The sequence below is a fragment of the Platalea leucorodia genome, assembly GCF_965183815.1.
Source record: "Platalea leucorodia genome assembly, chromosome: 1".
NCBI classification, from domain to species: Eukaryota; Metazoa; Chordata; class Aves; order Pelecaniformes; family Threskiornithidae; genus Platalea; species Platalea leucorodia.
In genome coordinates, this window is record NC_138823.1 from 142,754,950 (window position 1) to 142,771,837 (window position 16,888).

Here is a 16,888-nt window from a genome sequence, read left to right on the forward strand (position 1 = left end):
CTTAAGACCCACAGACACTTTCAGACTAAGAGGAATTTGATGAGTAAAGATGCCTATAAAGCTCATAGCCTTGGAAAGTCAGCAGATTGTGCCCGGCATTTTATTGGTCTTAAGCTCACAAAGCTACTTAAATGTCAGATTCAGATAGCCTGAAGACTTCCCTTAGTCTTTTTGTCCTTTCTATCCAGTCTTGGTTTTGCCATGAAATCACGTATCTACAGCAGGTCCTTGTCCTGCTGATATTTACTTCAAAACTCAACTGATTTCTAATGATCTGTGGTATGTTTAAGTGCATATAAACACATACACCTGTCCATATATTGCATCTATATATAGAAAGTTAATCTTTTTCTTTCTTTCTGGCAACCTGTATATTTCCAAACGTCTTTTCTCATTTGTTTTTAGAAAGAAAGATGTTTTCTGAGGGTTTTGTTTCCCAAATGTAATTTCAAGGAGCCCTTGAAACACGTTTCACGGGAGTTTCATTGCTATGGTGTCATTTACTTTTTTACTTACATCAATTTAAAGCCATACATTTATTCAAAGCCATAGTAAAATCTACTGCATGCAATTTCAAATGTAAAACAGATTTGCAGTGTTTAGAGTTGCTCAAATTCTTTGTGCCATAGGCGTAGGAAGGTCCAGCTTCATGTCAGCCATCGTGGTGATAATAGGATTGAAGTCTGCACCTTGTGAAGTAGTGAGGGCAGGTACATCCCACGAGGAGCTTCTACTGCAGAGAAGCTGCCTTGTTTGCAACCCTGGGTTCCCTTTGGGTTTTGCTGTAATACGGGAGGTTTAACTGTAAGCTATCGCTTCACATGAGCATCACTGGCAGGTGTTGCTCCACTAGCCCTTTTATATACTATACCAGGCTATCGATGAAACTGGTACTTTGCCTCCAGGCCCCTTCGTACAGACTTGGTAGAGTCTGTATCACTAGGAGCACAAGTTTCCATTTCCAATGGGGGCATCACAGCCCCAATCTACTTTGAGAGAGGAGAGCTGTGTGGCTGCATAAAACTCTAGCAGGTGCTGTGGGAGCTCCCACCATACCATGCCATGCTGCTGGGGAAAGGTTACAGCTCTTAGTGCCGCTGGTGATGAGTGCTTCTCCTAGGAGTTGATGGGACATAGAAATGAAGAGACCCCAAAGTTATAACGAGAATTTTTAACAACTGTAGCTAAAATGTAGTGGAGATAGGAAATTTCTCATATGTATCAGCTTTATAAGTTATCCAGACAAATATCTTAATTTTAGATGTGCCAGAGACTACTCTTGTCCAAATCAGACTTTCAGTATAAAAGACATTTGGAGAAATATTTTCAGATTAATTGGGACTGAGCTTATTTTACCTTCATTACACATTCTGGGTAAAGATCAGGTAAGCTCTTACTCAGGAGCTAACCCACTCATGCACACATGTCGTCTGCTCACCCTGCCGTATGCAAAAAAGTACACCTCTCTTACTTATATGCCCTGATTGCTATTTGTGTCCTTACTTTCCAGTTCAGCTTTGGCCATTAACTCAAAGCACAGCAATAGCTCATAAGTTTCATTCTCAACTGACTGAAAACAGTATCTTGTAGATGTTGTTTGCACCAAGTTTCCCCTTTTTTAGAGTCCCAAGCTGAAAAACTTCATTTTATTCATGGTAGTCTATAACAATTCAGGATCCTAACAGACTTCTATGTTAAACTCTGACACAGTGGTTACATTTGCCTAAAAATGGTACAGTGTTTCTTTTTGAGAGTGACTCACTTGTTCAGGTCAATTTTGATGGTTGTGTTTCATTAAAAACTTTTTAATTTCACCTTCTTTCTCATCTAGAAGTAGCTGTAGAGTCCACGGTAAAGCCTCTCACCTAGAGAACTGGCAGTAGTTGATCCATTCTTTGAGGCAGTATTTTCTCTGTGCATTGTCTCCTTTTGTTAAGGATGGTTTGAAACAGAAGTGGGCCCAAGTTCCGTGGGAGAGAGGTCTGTGGTGGCCTTCATGGTTTTGCTTTATTTAGTTTTTTTCTGTTCAGAACTGAAGTCTAACACAGCACCCCAGGAAGTGGGGAGACTTTTTTGTATTAACCAGACTCTGGTTTTCTAGTAGCAATGGAAAGCTGGTCTTCATTATAAAGCCAAACCGTAAGTGGTAAGGCTCAGATTCTCTAGTCTAGCCATGATGAACTCAGGAAGAGATGGGGCAGTCACAAGGGCAGCTTCTGGGGATCTCAGCATGGAGCCAACCATGGCTTGGTCCTTGGTGCAAGTTAGAGCTACATGTTCTCCTTCTCCCAGGGAATGGGCATAAGTGATGTGAGAGACTGTAGAAGAGCTGGATTCCACCCAGTGGGAATATGTAGGGTGCTAGATGAGTTGGTTTCATGGCTACCTAAAGACATAGAGTAGAGCAAAGCAACTGAAACAAGGCCCAAGATCTGGTACTAGAAATTATGACACTTCCCTCAGCTAGCTAATGCCAACAGGTGACTGATCCGAGTGAAAACGTGCCAAACTGCTGCAGCCAGATCCAGAACAAGACCTATGTTCCAAGGCACAGTCGCAGGCTGCCACCTTTTTAATGCTTTGTTTCTTTTGGTATTGTGAAAGGAATTCTCTTCTTTCTTATAGTAGATGTTTGACTTGATCAGCATAAGAAGCCAATGGTGTTTATTTCTTTCTGCCTTTGTGTTTTTTTCAGCTCTGAGATAGATTATTAGAGTTTGCTGTTTCAGTCTACAAATTTTGTTTGATTATTGAGTCTTGAAGCATGACTGAAGAATGGCTACTTTTTTTTAAAGCCTGTCACTCTCAGTGTTGTCAAGTATCTTGATAGGTAAATACATTGCAATATCAGCACAAGCCTCGTTGCATGCAAACCTGACCACTTCTGTAAAGAATGGAGCTGTCCCATGTTCCATAGAAGGCTGCTCTGCAGCTTAGAGATTAGGGCATCATTGTTTTGATTTTAATACACAACAAGCCCTGGCAAGTCTTTCTTTGACTTTCGTGGGCTCTGGATCAGGTGTGGCAGTGTTGCTGATGTTATTTTTGCTTCTTTCTCTTTGTATAAAGATAAAACACCTTTCAAGTGAAGTTTCAAGTAGTGTCTCAGAAATGTTCTCTGTATGGTGTCAGTGGAGAATTCTATGAAATATTCTGCTTAATGGAAATATATTTCCTTGTATTAGTTTTGAGGTAAGTTCTGAATTATCACTAATGGTTGAGAATATTACCTCATCTAAGAGCCGGTTTTCCTTTCTAGTAGCTGTTGCACACAGCTACTTAGCACACAGAGACTTTTGAGGTAAAAACCACTGAATGTAGGTAAGGTATCTTCCGCTAGAGTTTATATATGCACACATGATGTGCAAACACACACACACACACACACACACACACACACACACATGTGCACTCCTACTGCCAACGGATGTACCTAGAAATATTCTTCAGCAGCATCATCACACTGGGTTATGTGGTTCTTCCTAGAAATAAAAAAACCAAAATTCTGATTAGTTTTGTGTGTATAAACCATCAAAGAAATTAATGGCTTCTTTATTTGTCAAGTTATCTTACAGTAGATGCTAAAACTTGCTTTCTTCGAAGCACAGATGTTTTAGCATCAAAAAGAGGAGATCACATTCTAAAATAACAACTTGATAGTGGGTGGTACACGTGATCAGGATTTGTGTCTTCTATAAACAGATAATTTTTTGCTTGATGATTTAACTAATGAAATAATAACAACGATCCTTCCACTTTTCACAAATCAGTTAATTAAGCTTGTGCCTAAACCGAAGACAAATGTGAATAAGGAGATAAAATTGCTATTACCACGTGCACTTCATGAGACCCATAGCACTTGAAAGGATGTCATTTTTATATATATATATTAAACCTTTTGTCAAGAAATAAAATGCTTTCTGAAAGCCACCGGGGTAGTTTGGTTCACTTTTACTTTAAAAGGGAAACTATTTTAATGTTTCTATAAACAGAAAAAATATAATCATCTTTCTCTAAGAAAGAAATGTTCTCTCCAGCCATACCTATCTCTGCAATGGAACCGAAAACCATTACATCATAGTAGAAGAACCACTACTCAAAAAAGAGATTAAACCAATATAATTATTCAGGCTGATATAATCCATGGAAACTAAAGTACATTGTATAATGTAGTGATTATTACCTTCTCCATCACAGTTAGAAATAATAGTAGGTCTTCAGAGACAGATTAAAGCGAGTCCTAGGCTTGTTTTATAAACGCAGAATGCTTAGCGAATGATTTAGGGATAGTGGTGGGAAAATACAGTAAGACAGTCCCCAGCAAGTAAAGCAGACACACTCCTCTTCCAAACCAGGGTTGAAAAATGTGCTGAAGTAAGGGTAAAAAGGCTAAAAAGCCTATGCTACCATCACCTATGTTGGCCTTATTATACCTTTTGGACAGGCAGGTTTTGAAAGGGCTGTCTCCCCGTGCTGGAGGTTGCTGTGCAAGGTGCTGCAGGGTGCAATGAGGCATTATCCCTCTCTCCCTTCCTCATCTTCTCTCTCCTTGCTCCCCCATTCCAGCACACCCCAGACTATCCCTTCCCTTGTGTCCTGGGTCTCACACGCACACACACACACACACGCGCACAAAAAGCTTCCCTATATGGCATAGGTGTGCTCTGCTCCCGCAGGTCTTTGGGGTGTCCCTGGGGAGCATGGAGGCAGAAGGGGAGGTGGGGAATGTCCCCACTGCTGGAGCAGAGCAACTAGGGGCCATTCCGGTGTGTGAGAGGGCTGGAGGCGGCCGAAGGTCTGCTTGCACAGCACAGAGCAGGGCCACCTTGGGCTGCCCTGGGAGGCATAGAGCAGCGTGCAGGGAAAGTGTCAGAGCCCGTGATCCTGCAGAAATGCCATCGCCTCCTAACTTAGTGTCACCTACCCTCTGAATTGCCACTTCTGCCCTGCTCAGTCCTGGTTGTCAGTCACTATTCCAGGCTGCAGGTGATGAAACATGATTAGACAAATTCTTTCTTTTCCTAAGCAATTTTTAATATTACATTGACTTCATTTTAAGTAACATTACACTGTAAGACCAGTGAGCCATTTTTAAGCAAATTCATTTAAGAAATTACATTTCTTGTTTCCAGACTCGGTGGAGATTCAGCGCAGCGTTTCTAGCAAGTGAGAGGGAGGTGCGTTAGGGAAAGCGAGTCTCTCCGCTGCGGAGATTGAAGCCAGGCTTCAATCAATATGCAAGCCCAGATTTTTAGCCGTCTGTAATTCTGTCCTCTCCAGCTAGTCTGTGGTGAATGTGTCAGGCTTAGTCATACAGCTGAGGAGAAATTTCTACAAAGTTTGAAGAAAATTGTGCAAGTCATTTTAGAGTCCCAGACCTGAAGAAGAAGCCATGCAGTAGCAGTTCCACAGTGAAGTTGGAAAGATTCCACTTTAAATCCTCCTGAACAGTTTGAAGCGATAGATTTTTGTGAAGTTGGGAGATGACGAAGCAACACTAAAGAGCTATATTCTACATACTGCACCATATATTCTATAGCTGTATTCCCTCCTTTTTAAACAAAAAGAAAGGACAAAAATAAATGAAAAAGAGTCAAAAAGATGCCCCAAAGATAATGTGAAAGCCCTGTTAGTGAGAACTGAACAAACTGTTTAAGAACCATGTTAGGGAACTTAACAAAAAAAAAATTTACAAATAATCTTTCATGAGGCAGAAATGCTTTAAGCAATGAAATGAGCCAGTGTCTAATGGCAAATATAATTAACAAAATCAGCACCAAAAAGAGTACAGTAGAAGCCACACTCACAAAAGCAAAAGATTTGGAAGATTTTTATTTGGATTTAAGGATAATTTGTATGTATGAATTTAAGCATCCTGCTAATTGCTTCTGTGGCATGATTTCTATGAAAGTTAATATTTTAAAAGGCTTTATAGGCCTCTTCAAAGTTCCCTTAGAACTAATTAGAGTACAGTTAATCTCATCCAGCTTTAGATGTCTAAAAGGAAGATGTCTACCTGTGGGCCAGTCAGTTAGATTCTCCTGATAGACGGTAAGCAGTTGCAGCACGGCTTCATCTGACCGGTACAAAACACTTAGGGTAAAATGAGATCAGTTGCTGGGTGAGATGAGGAGAGGGCCATGCCTCCCCCACCCCATCGCCCTCCTGGAGCCCCCTCTGAATCAGCGGGGATGAGGGAAGCATAGCAAAACGCCTTCTCTCTGGAGTGAAAGGAAGACCCGGGGCCACAGCGTGACTCACTGGCTAGTAGATTAAAGAGTGCCAGGAAACATTCGTGGGTACTGGAGCTCAATTGTCTATACTGTTAAATTATTAGAATGGTTCCTGGCATGGTTTTGGGTTATGCCAACCAGCCTTTCCCCAGACAGTTCCTAGGCACAGTTAAGCATGGACCAAAGACCATTCCCAATAAACAGTTTGCATGCGGTCACCTTTTTTGGGAGGCTGAGAATTTAATAATATGGACATAGGCCACTCTGTGCCTGTTGGTCTCAGTGCCAAAGGAACATTTCCTGTCCCATTTAATTTCCTAGCACAGACATAGCCGCTGTGTTACAGTCTGATCCCTGCTTTGTTCCTGTAGCTGTGCAACTGAGCATTGGTCTGTACTTAAAGTCTGTGGCAAACCGAAATGTAGTCTTTTGTGTCTCTGTTACTCAACCCCATCCCTAAACCTCTGTTTGTCTTTGTCCTTTTTGAACTGTATGCTATTCAGACAGCAACTATATTTGGAAAGGCTGTGTATTGTGCAGATCCATTTAAATTAAGCAGTTATCCAAAAGTGAAAATCTGCTCTGTAAAGTAAATGGAAATTAAATGAGACTGACACAATGCCTAGTTCTTGTGTTCGCATTGCTAGTGAGCAGATACTTACCACTAATTTGATTTTTCATCAGAAACAGGTGCCATGAAGTGCAGGATTGAAACTCCTGGGGCTAGATGGTCCCAGATAGCAACATCTGTCAGGTATAATAAGGCAGAAAGCTCTATTGCAAAATAAAGTTCTCTTTCTTCTTTTGACTCTGAATGCAGCTCTGCCCTTGCTTCTCACTGAGCACATTTCCTTCTTTAGAGGGTCAGACACAGTCTTGGTAGACTTTTGCAGATGTTCTTTTCCTTTCTAACGTCTCTCAGATACACATTTCATTTAGTTTCATCCCAAAGTGCTGCCTGAATCTATTGACATTTGAATTGTTAGAAGCAGTGATCTGCAGCTACTGATATTGTTCTTATCTGATATCATCCCATCTTATCTGGGTAGTGGAAACATAAAATGTGCACTGGAAATGGAGCATAGTTACTCATTTAGGTATGTACTCCTTCCAGTATATGAATTATTCTCAATCTTTTCGTATGTAGCTTAATGTATGAAATACAAATGTCATAGGGTATCCTCAGGACAGGCAGAGTGGGCTGAGAAGCTAAACGGGGAAAAGGAGCTACTTCGGCCCCGAAGCATTTGGAGGCAATTGGAAGAAGAAGAGACAGGGTGTGAAATTCAAGGGAGTTTGAGGCTGCGAGGGAGCAGACAGGGAACGTGAGGGAAGGCAGAGCACATGGGACGCAGCGGGGCAGCAGGCTGTGTCCACCCGGGTGTTTGCACATGAGCATCAGGGGGTTAGGCATGTTTGGTGACGCTGTCAGGGGGGCACTGGCATGTGGCAGAAAGGCAGAGGCAGGGAAGAAGAGTGAGGAGGCTGGGGCATAGCTGGGAGGAACCTGGCTGGTGTAAGAGAGGAGCTAAAGAGGCCAGGCAGCGGGAGGAGGAGCGAGGAGGAGGCAAAGGAGGGTAGTTTATTAGATGAGAGGACTAAAATGCAACATGGTCGCTAAAGCCTACAACCTCCAAAGTATTTAGGAGTCTTGCGCTCAATTTAGGATCTCTGTCAGCATGTGAGCACGAACCGCTTTTCCTACAGAGCAATCACCGTGTGCCACATTATGTGTGTGTCAGATTTTCAGGAGAGGCAGAATTTAAGTGAAACGTACTGATGCAGGTGCTTGCTTTTTTCATCCTAAAAATGGGACTTTATCAAGCTGCTCTATATCAAGTGCTCTATGTCTCAGGGAGAGCCTGTCTCACTGGTGGTGTGGCTTACCTAAGCAAAGCATTTTTTCATTCTAAGTCAGAACTGTGCTAAAGAGGAAGTGATGATATAGTTGTTCAGCCTCACCATATCCTGTGTTCAGAATAATTTTCATTTCTTCTTATCTGCAAATGTTAATGGAATGTCCACAAATATTTTCTTCGTTTCTACGGTGAGAGAAAGAGAGTGTGAAACTGTGTGTCAAAACCACTGCATCATCTGCATCATCCTGTGCTTTTCAGGAGAAGACCCTGACCACTAGAGGAGTCATCTGTGGCATTATTTGTGTGTGAGCTGACATTTTGGTACATTTTGATCCCTTTCAGGTTCACATTTTGAAACACAGACTTGCATGTTACAAACCATAAAGGTTACTTGGTCACTTTTATAATTACACAGTAACGACAGAGTATATCAAAACAGCTCAACACAGATTACTTCCTCTCTGACTACAAAGCAGTCAGGCATTTGCTGGAATTTAACTGTAAGACTTTGGAAATCTTTTTTTTTTTTAAAGGTTTAAGTTTCCAAATTACTCAGAAGTAAAATCTCCCACTCCCTTGTGTACGCATGCATGGAGCGTAGCAGGGTGCAAATGCTTGGGGAACTGTGCCAGTAAGTGGTCACGTGGGAGAAGCAGCTAATGTGCTGCACGCTTCCGCAGCCTCCTGAAAACAGCACTGTTCCCCCTGAGCGAGCACCTGGGGACCGGCCACAAGCTGCGACGCTCCTCTCAGGAAAGGAGCAGCTGTCCTGTGCCGTGTTTCCCTGGAAAAGGGACTTCAGCTTGGGGCACACATTGTCAGAAGTATTCAGACTCTCACAACCACGCATCCCCCAGTCCTTTGCCTATGAGAGTACAGAGCCGTAATACGGCAGGGCTGGTGGGACTGGGGAAAATAAAGCACCCTTTCACTCTGTGTGAGAAGAGCTGTGTGGATCTCAAACCAGGAATCTTGAGGTTTGGTGGTATTCCCACAGATCAGAGATCATACAGCTCTTGCTCCTGACACTGCGCCCAGCCATTGACAATAATGGGTTGAAATTGTTACACCTAATTTCTCAAAGCAACATTTCTTCAATAAGCTTTTCCACAAATGTACTGAGAGAATAAAAGTGCAGTTCATTTTTAGAGGTATATCTGCATCAGGAAAAATATATATGTGTTTTAGGAGGAATTCTGTCTGACTCAGATAGGGCAGCTCCCGTAAAAATCCCTGACTTCCAGTTACATTTGTCTTCTTTCCCTGGAATGAATCTCTGAAGAAACTTTTCTGGTTTTTATAAAGAGAAATATTTTGGAAAAGCATCACTGATATGGTACCAAATCAGGAACAAGACAAACGGAGTTAAATAATGCCCAGCTTCCACACAGGAATCTGTTTCTGTGGACGGGTATCTGGAAGTCTACCTTGCCAGTGCAGTACTTTGCACTGTGTTATTGAACTGTTTCAAAGACAAATTTTATGAATACAGATCAAAGCATTTAAGAGGACTGTTAGCAAATATGACCACTTGTGCAAATATCCGTGAACCTCCCTTCAATAGCCATTCAGTAGTTCCAAAGGCTGTCGGGGCATGTAATGATTGTAATAAATGTTGGATTTGCTTTTGTTTCAGCTGGCTTTGACCAGCAAATTCGGCTGATTACTTCCATTGTTGTTTTTGCTTAGAATACAATTATATTGTTATCATTAAAAAAAATCACTCTTCTTACACATTTCTTTGTACTGGTCTTGAAATTCAGAACTCAGTATCCCAGTTAACATAATTTTAAAAGTTATTTCCATTCTTATCTTTGCACTTGTTTCTTTTCAGTGTTTTTGCTTTGTTTCATGCTCCTGAATGCTGCATCTCCCACCTTTGTGTTTGTTGGAGAAACAAACCAATAATTGTTGAGACCCTCCCTGCCCCCAGATTAATAGTCAGAAGTTTAAATTATAGCACACACTAAGAAAATACTGGTATTTAGCTGATGATGATGTGTTGTTATGGCTGGATTATAACTGTATTCAGGAGCAGGATACTCCCGTGCCTCTGAGATTATATTCTAGCAGCATACTAGCTCACGCAGAACGCTGAAGAAGCTCCTTGTGTTCTTCTGTAAATATACTGAAGATACAGCCAGCTTCATCTGTATTATTTGGTCTACTTGTGGGAAACAAAAGGATAAATATAAGCTGTCCCATCTCTGTTGTGGGTCCAATGTGCAGGACTCATCAAAGTACACCGATGGAGCAGTGCCAGTAAAATTCCCACTGGGGCTCTACAACATGTTGCGACATGACCACCAGGACAAGAACAACCTAAAAGCAGACGCTTTACGTGGCATATGTCCCTGGGAAAGAGTGTATCATTTGGAAATAAATTGTGAGAGAAGTTAGTGCTGGTCTAACCAGCAGCATGGGGGCGGAGACAGTCACACAACTATAAAGGTCAGGAATCTGCCAAGGACCCCTGTGCTGTGTTGCTTTGTTGAAAACTGGCAGTTTAAGGTACCTCTGTGTGCGAGGAAACCACAGTGGACAGCACTGAATGCCTTTGGTAAGGGACAGCTTTGGGGGGGGGTTGACTTAATCTGTATCCAACTGATAAAAAAAAAAAGTTAAAATTTCTTCAGTTTCTTCAGAGAGAACTTTTGAGACAGGTCAGACATGTTTACCCAGGTTGGCCCGTACACTTGAGCTAACCCTGTTTCTTTTACAAAAAATAATACATAAAGTATTATTTGTATTATTTGTAATTATTATAATACAGCCATGGGCTACAGGTTCTGGTTTGTCCTACAGGTAAACCCACAGTATTCCCTAGCTTATTTGTTTCCAGTTTGGCTCTGGTGACTACATCTAAGGGGTCCACAAAAGTTGTTTAAGAAAGAGAGGCCTTGTTCAATAGACTAACGTTTGCTCTACAGAGAGTCCAAATCTCCACTGGGAAGTGTTTGGGGTCTGTAAGTTGCAAAAGCTCCAAAGAGTTGTTCTGGTAGTGTGCTGTGATATTGTGATATCACACCAAGGCTGTACTCTGATATTGTATTTTTGTTGTACCCCAAACTGCACTGTTCTTGACAAGAAGTGGTCTCACTTCCCAACTCATCATCATTGCAGCTATCCATAGTGAGATTTTCCATGCAGGACCCTTTTCTATGCACTGGCCAAACCAGTTTGCCCTAATCTGTGAGATTTTACAATTTGGATTAAACTGAACAGGAGCTGTTTACATAACACTTAGGAGGTTGTAATTCTGTAGCTAACCATGTTCTCTCTTATGTTCCCTTTTGTTCTACAGGTTGTTACTTTGTGGTATAGAGCTCCTGAAGTTTTGCTTCAGTCCAGCTATGCAACACCAGTTGATCTTTGGAGTGTTGGCTGCATATTTGCAGAAATGTTCCGTCGAAAGTAAGAAATACAGTTTTATTTTCTTCATGTTTTTCATCTGAAATTTGAAAAAATGTGCAGTAATGTCTGGTACAATACACTGGATCACATTTATATTGGAAAGGCCTGATGTTTTATTTCCAGCGCAAAATGTAAATACCCATTGCGAATTCATACTTGTGGCCATCTTGGAGTCTTTATTTTTTGATGGGAGTCTGCCTCAGCTCTTGGTAAAGCCTGTATGAGCATTGTTGTATTCCTGCTACACCTGAATCCAAATGCAGATAAAAGTGGGTTAGAGAGGCTGTTGATCAGTTGGAGTAAAGCTGGATTCTGGAAAGTATGTACCCTGAGGAAGGCAGGGCATGGTGGTCAGCAGAGTCGTCTTGCTCTGGAGTTTGTGCATTGGAGTGTCAGGTGATTGCTCGTAGGCCCCTCTTGGCATATTTGAGATCTCAGAAGTCACTGTAAAGTTGGTTTCTAGAGGTAGGAAACAGAGGTAGGATTTTTTTAAGAATAAGCTATTATTTAGCTTGAGTGTACAGTAACAGAGATGTTAAATGTAGTCCAAAAAAAACAGATAAGAGACTTTTTTTTTAGCTGATGCGATTAAATTGGCTATCAATCAGAACTGTCTTGCTACAAAATATTTCAGCTGGATGCAGATGAGTTGTGAATGTGGGTGGAACACTTGTGTACTGGTCTTTTCCCATGGAAGGACACTAATATGGAGGTTGTACCATGTAGGGTGTGGAGAGGAACAAACACCCACTAACCTTAATAAGGTAAATGTGTCTCGATATTAACCCAATCAATCAATCAATCACATGCATTTTGGTTGAGCTTATGGCAAAAAGTGCATGTTGTCATCACCTGGGTGATCTCCGTGTAGAAACTGTATAGCATTCTGTAACACCCACTGTGAAATCAAAGAATATACATAAAGTAAATGAAATAAAATGATACACTGGGTGGCCTAAAAACCAAAATCAGTATAATTTACAAGGAGAAGCCGTAGTGCAAGGGCCTTGAGAAACAACTATTTAATTTATACAACATGAAGTTCAAAGTACTAATTGAAGCCTTGCAAAATAACTTTGGGATTTTACTACTTATTAATGTCAGTATATGGAAAAGTAATTTTTCTTGGGCTTCTTGCCTGGTCAAATGGCCTGGGTAGAATTATTATACTCCACCCTCTCTGTCTCTGACTCAGAAATGAGGTCAGAAAATGAGAGAAAAAGAATGTGGATTTTAGGAGTGTCAATTAAACCCCCCATTGCAAACTTTTAAAGATTTAGTCTTATCCCATATACCGCCTGGTTCACAATAGCATTAAGCCATTGATATTTTTTCTGATTTAAATAGTAGATTTAGCAACTTCATTTTAGCATTTGCAATAAGAGTGATACAGGACAAGCAACTGAACACAGAACTTTATTACATGCTCAAAATTCTCATTTTTTTATCATTCAATTTGCAGTATTCTGACAGATAAGAAATATTGCCATATACAAGCACCAACAATTTAATTTTATTTTTCCTTTTATGATGTATGAGCCTCACTGACTCTCCAAATCCAACGCAGTAAATTAAATTAGGGACAGTTAAATTATCTGCTTGCTTACAAATGCAAATAATACATTAATATTACAAAATAAGAGATTTTTTTTTTTAATGGAAAGGAGATCTGACTTGCAGCAGAGTTTGATAAAACCAGGACTTCTATTATCCTTGCCAAATGCAGGGTCAGTCTGACATTCTCAGTCCTAAATTTGGGAGACTGTCAAAAACTGTAGAGGTCAGGAATCTGCCAAGTCTGTATGTACTATGTTGTTTCATTGGAAACAATATGACTTTCACATACTTCAGTATAGAAGCATGATTTGGAAGACTAATCTCAAGGCTCACTGCCATAAAGCTACAATGAACAGCACTGAATGCGATCTCCATGGACTGTTGTATTGGGTTAATGTTGCAATACTCTCTGTGTGATATATGTTGTCTTTCTGATTCTCCTGATGGATTGCAAAAGAAAACCCATGTTACTGTGACCTTGGTAGCAATAAACTGCAAAATTTTGCAAACTCCATGGATTATTTCCAAAAGATTGAATAAATGCAACAGCTATTTCTGCTTGAAAATGGTAGTGCCCTTGGGTAATCACCGATCTGCATTTCCACTGGTGTTGATAGGATAAGAGTATGAGAATGCAGCTGAAGCTTAGAAGTAGTTTGACATTAAGACAACCTTTTCTTTTACTGTCTTACTGGGTACTTGTTGCCTTCTTCCCCTACTCTCTTTTGCTTTCTCTTTGAAAGATTTTAAAGCTCTGTCATTTTGAAGAAATGTACTGAGGCTCCTCTGGGCTTTTTTATATTATGGAGACTTCACTAGAATGCGTTTCAAAATAAAACACTACACAGCATCACAAAACATATCAGAATCCTGTTTATGCCAAGAAGACATTTGACAGTTTGAGTTTGCTAGAATATAGTGTTGTAGGCTGTTGGAAACACAGGCAGGGTGCTGTAGGTTTGGACAAGCGTAGGAGAGAGGTGAACTCTCTATGAATGGTCTGGTCCCTGTGTTACAGATGCTATGTCTCTAAGTGGAAGGCACCTCATTTAATTTGAATCACCCTTAATCCAAAACAGTTTAAGACAAATGCAAACAAAGTATTTGTTTAAGAAATAGATCGGAAATACACAAAAGTGCATAAAGGAATTCATAGACACAAAAAATAAAATAAATATATCTCTGTCTAGATACACCTAGAGTAAATTTGAACATTTTTCTCATCTTGGCTGTTTCAGCTAAACAAATGACACTTTTCATCTGAGGACTCTGGTCCTCCTGCAATCTGAGGTTTGTATAAAGTCATAGCTATATTTAAAAAATGCACACTTTAATTATGGTGCAGATTTGTAGGCTTCTGCATACATGAATGCACAAAGGTTGTATCCTGAAACCCCTCACACAGATTCCCAAGGATCCTACTCTACTTACAGATGGACAGTAAATCGCTCAGTAGTCAGGTGTATGCGTTATGTGTGCATACACCTAAGAAACTATTCTGCTTCGTGCATCTTTTTCTGTCCATGTGCACTGCTGATGAGAGCACCCCCAAATAAAGCATTGCTTGAAAATTTCCTTATATGGTAGCTTCCTTTTTTAAATTTCCTGTCTAATTAAGTAGGTTGCAGTGACTTCTAGATGCATTTGGATGGACTGTCCTTATCTCACAAAAGTATTTGTCACAGTGACTGTTTTCTTTGTGATTTAAAAGCTATGGTCTATTGATAATAATAACCAGTAAGGAAAATTGTAAGGTATGCTATGGCTTGCTACCATGTCACAGAATCCTTCAGAGATACAGCTGGCAGGACTGAGGGGCCCTGATGGCATGAGGGCATCCTTTGAAAGCACAGCAAGGAGATTAGCTTTTTTTTTACGTTTAGGTAAAAATAAGGATTACTAATAAAAAGGTTTCACTCTGAGGCTGAGCATTTTCCTCGCCAGTAGGAAAGGGCCTTGTACCTCCTACTCAGTGAACAACTCATTAAAGAGAAAGGCAAACATGGGAGTAACATCCACTTCTGTCTGGATGCATGAAACTCTTCCAGCTGGCTCAAGGACTGCGGGCGGCTCCAAAGCAGGAAGCCATGACCAGTGTTTTAGGGAAGGAGGGTCTCTCTCTCTTTTTGCTTGGATTAGGTAATACTTAATCAAGGTGAATGAGTGTGAGAGGGGAAGAAGACTGGAATCTGAATCTGGATGAAATGATCTATAAAAGAAAGCAGGGATTACCAGTCTTGGACTGTCTTCTGAGTAGGCAGTCTTGAGAAAAAATGTTGAAAGGTTTCGATGCTTAGTTCTTAGTGCATCTATACATGCCCAGTCTTCAAAACCACAATCCTATATGATTTCAATCCTGCACAGACGAGGGTGTTAGTAGGTGTGTATGTGGGACTAATGAGTCAGATATCTTTATAGTAATTCCAGCTAGGCAAGTTTAACTGTAATATTATTGTACAAGCAACTGAGTTTGTCTTGCTTTGTAGTAAATATAGAGCTAAAAATCATCAGAAGAGACCATCAGTTTTTGTAGCCTATGTTACATTCACAGCCCAGTCAAGCTGAAGAAGTCATACATTTGAGAGTGGCCAATGTTGTGACTGCATGTGCAATCTTGACAAACATTACAGGTACCAATTCAAACCCAAACTTGAAAGACAGTCCTCTCCCAAAAACCTTTTCCATCTCCCCAAACCAGAAGTAAAACAGTATTATCTCAGTGCCCCAAGCTTCATCCAGCCAAGAGGGAAATTAATTCCATACACATGGGCTTCTTACTGAGACCATTCATGCACCAGCTCCATGGTGTTTTAATCAGCCCACTGTTGGTAAGATCATCAGTCCCAGAATTTCATAAGCCACAAGACTGGCACAAATAGCATGAGGTTATTATTTATTCATTTTAAAATATTAAATCATGTTTTTAGCAGTTGTCTCATTTTTCAGCTTACTCTGCCAGCTCCTAATATATGTGAGACAGTTATTGCATGACCAGCCATGCTTGAAAATTGTAGCAACAGATAGATAAGAGATGTGCGACTCTACTAAGGGGACAAGTTCCCTGGTGGGCACAAACAACGGACATAGGTAAACAAGCCATAGGCATATAAGTCATCTTTCAATGGTATAAATTTGTCCAATTAGAGGAGTTACATCATTGTGTGTAGAAAAGCCGTGAGCCCAGGACTTCGTTGCTCTAGGTAATGTATACAGATGTGATAAAATCAAAGCTTAGAGCCTCGTCTGGTGATCAGACTGTGATGTGAGCACTGGATTTGGGACCTACAGGCTGCCTTTAATCATAAAACATTTAACAGCTTTAAAAAAAACTAGCAATACACACGTATTCATTCTTGGATACAATGTCTTACAGTTGTCGTGGTTTAACCCCAGCCAGCAACTGAACACCACACAGCCGCTCGCTCACTCCCCCCCTGGTGGGATGGGGGAGAGAATTGGAAGGGTGAAAGTGAGAAAACTCATGGGTTGAGATAAGAACAGTTTAATAATTGAAGTAAAATAAAATAGAATAGTAGTAGTAATAATAATGATAATAATAATGTAATAATAATACAATAATAATATACAAAGGAAGTGATACAATTGCTCACCACCCGCTGACCGATGCCCAACATGTCCCTGAGCAGCGATCGCGTGCTCTGGCCAACTCCCCCCAGCTTATATACCAAGCATGACGCCATACGGTGTGGCATAGCCCTTTGGCCAGGCTGGGTCAGCTGTCCTGGCTGTGCCCCCTCCCAGCTTCTTGTGCACCGGGCAGAGCATGGGAAGCTGAAGAGTCCTTGACCAGTGTAAGCACTACTT

At 40.8% G+C, this 16,888-nt stretch overlaps 1 protein-coding gene across 1 annotated transcript in view; it reads left to right on the forward strand.

Annotated features, from left to right (window-relative positions):
- The window catches only part of CDK6 (cyclin dependent kinase 6), a 131,152-nt gene that overhangs the window by 87,725 nt on the left and 26,539 nt on the right, over positions 1-16,888 (forward strand). Inside the window, exon 5 of the mRNA XM_082326630.1 lies at positions 11,397-11,506. Within this exon, the coding sequence (XP_082182756.1) occupies positions 11,397-11,506 (110 nt within the window). The remainder of the gene's footprint in view (positions 1-11,396; positions 11,507-16,888) is intronic.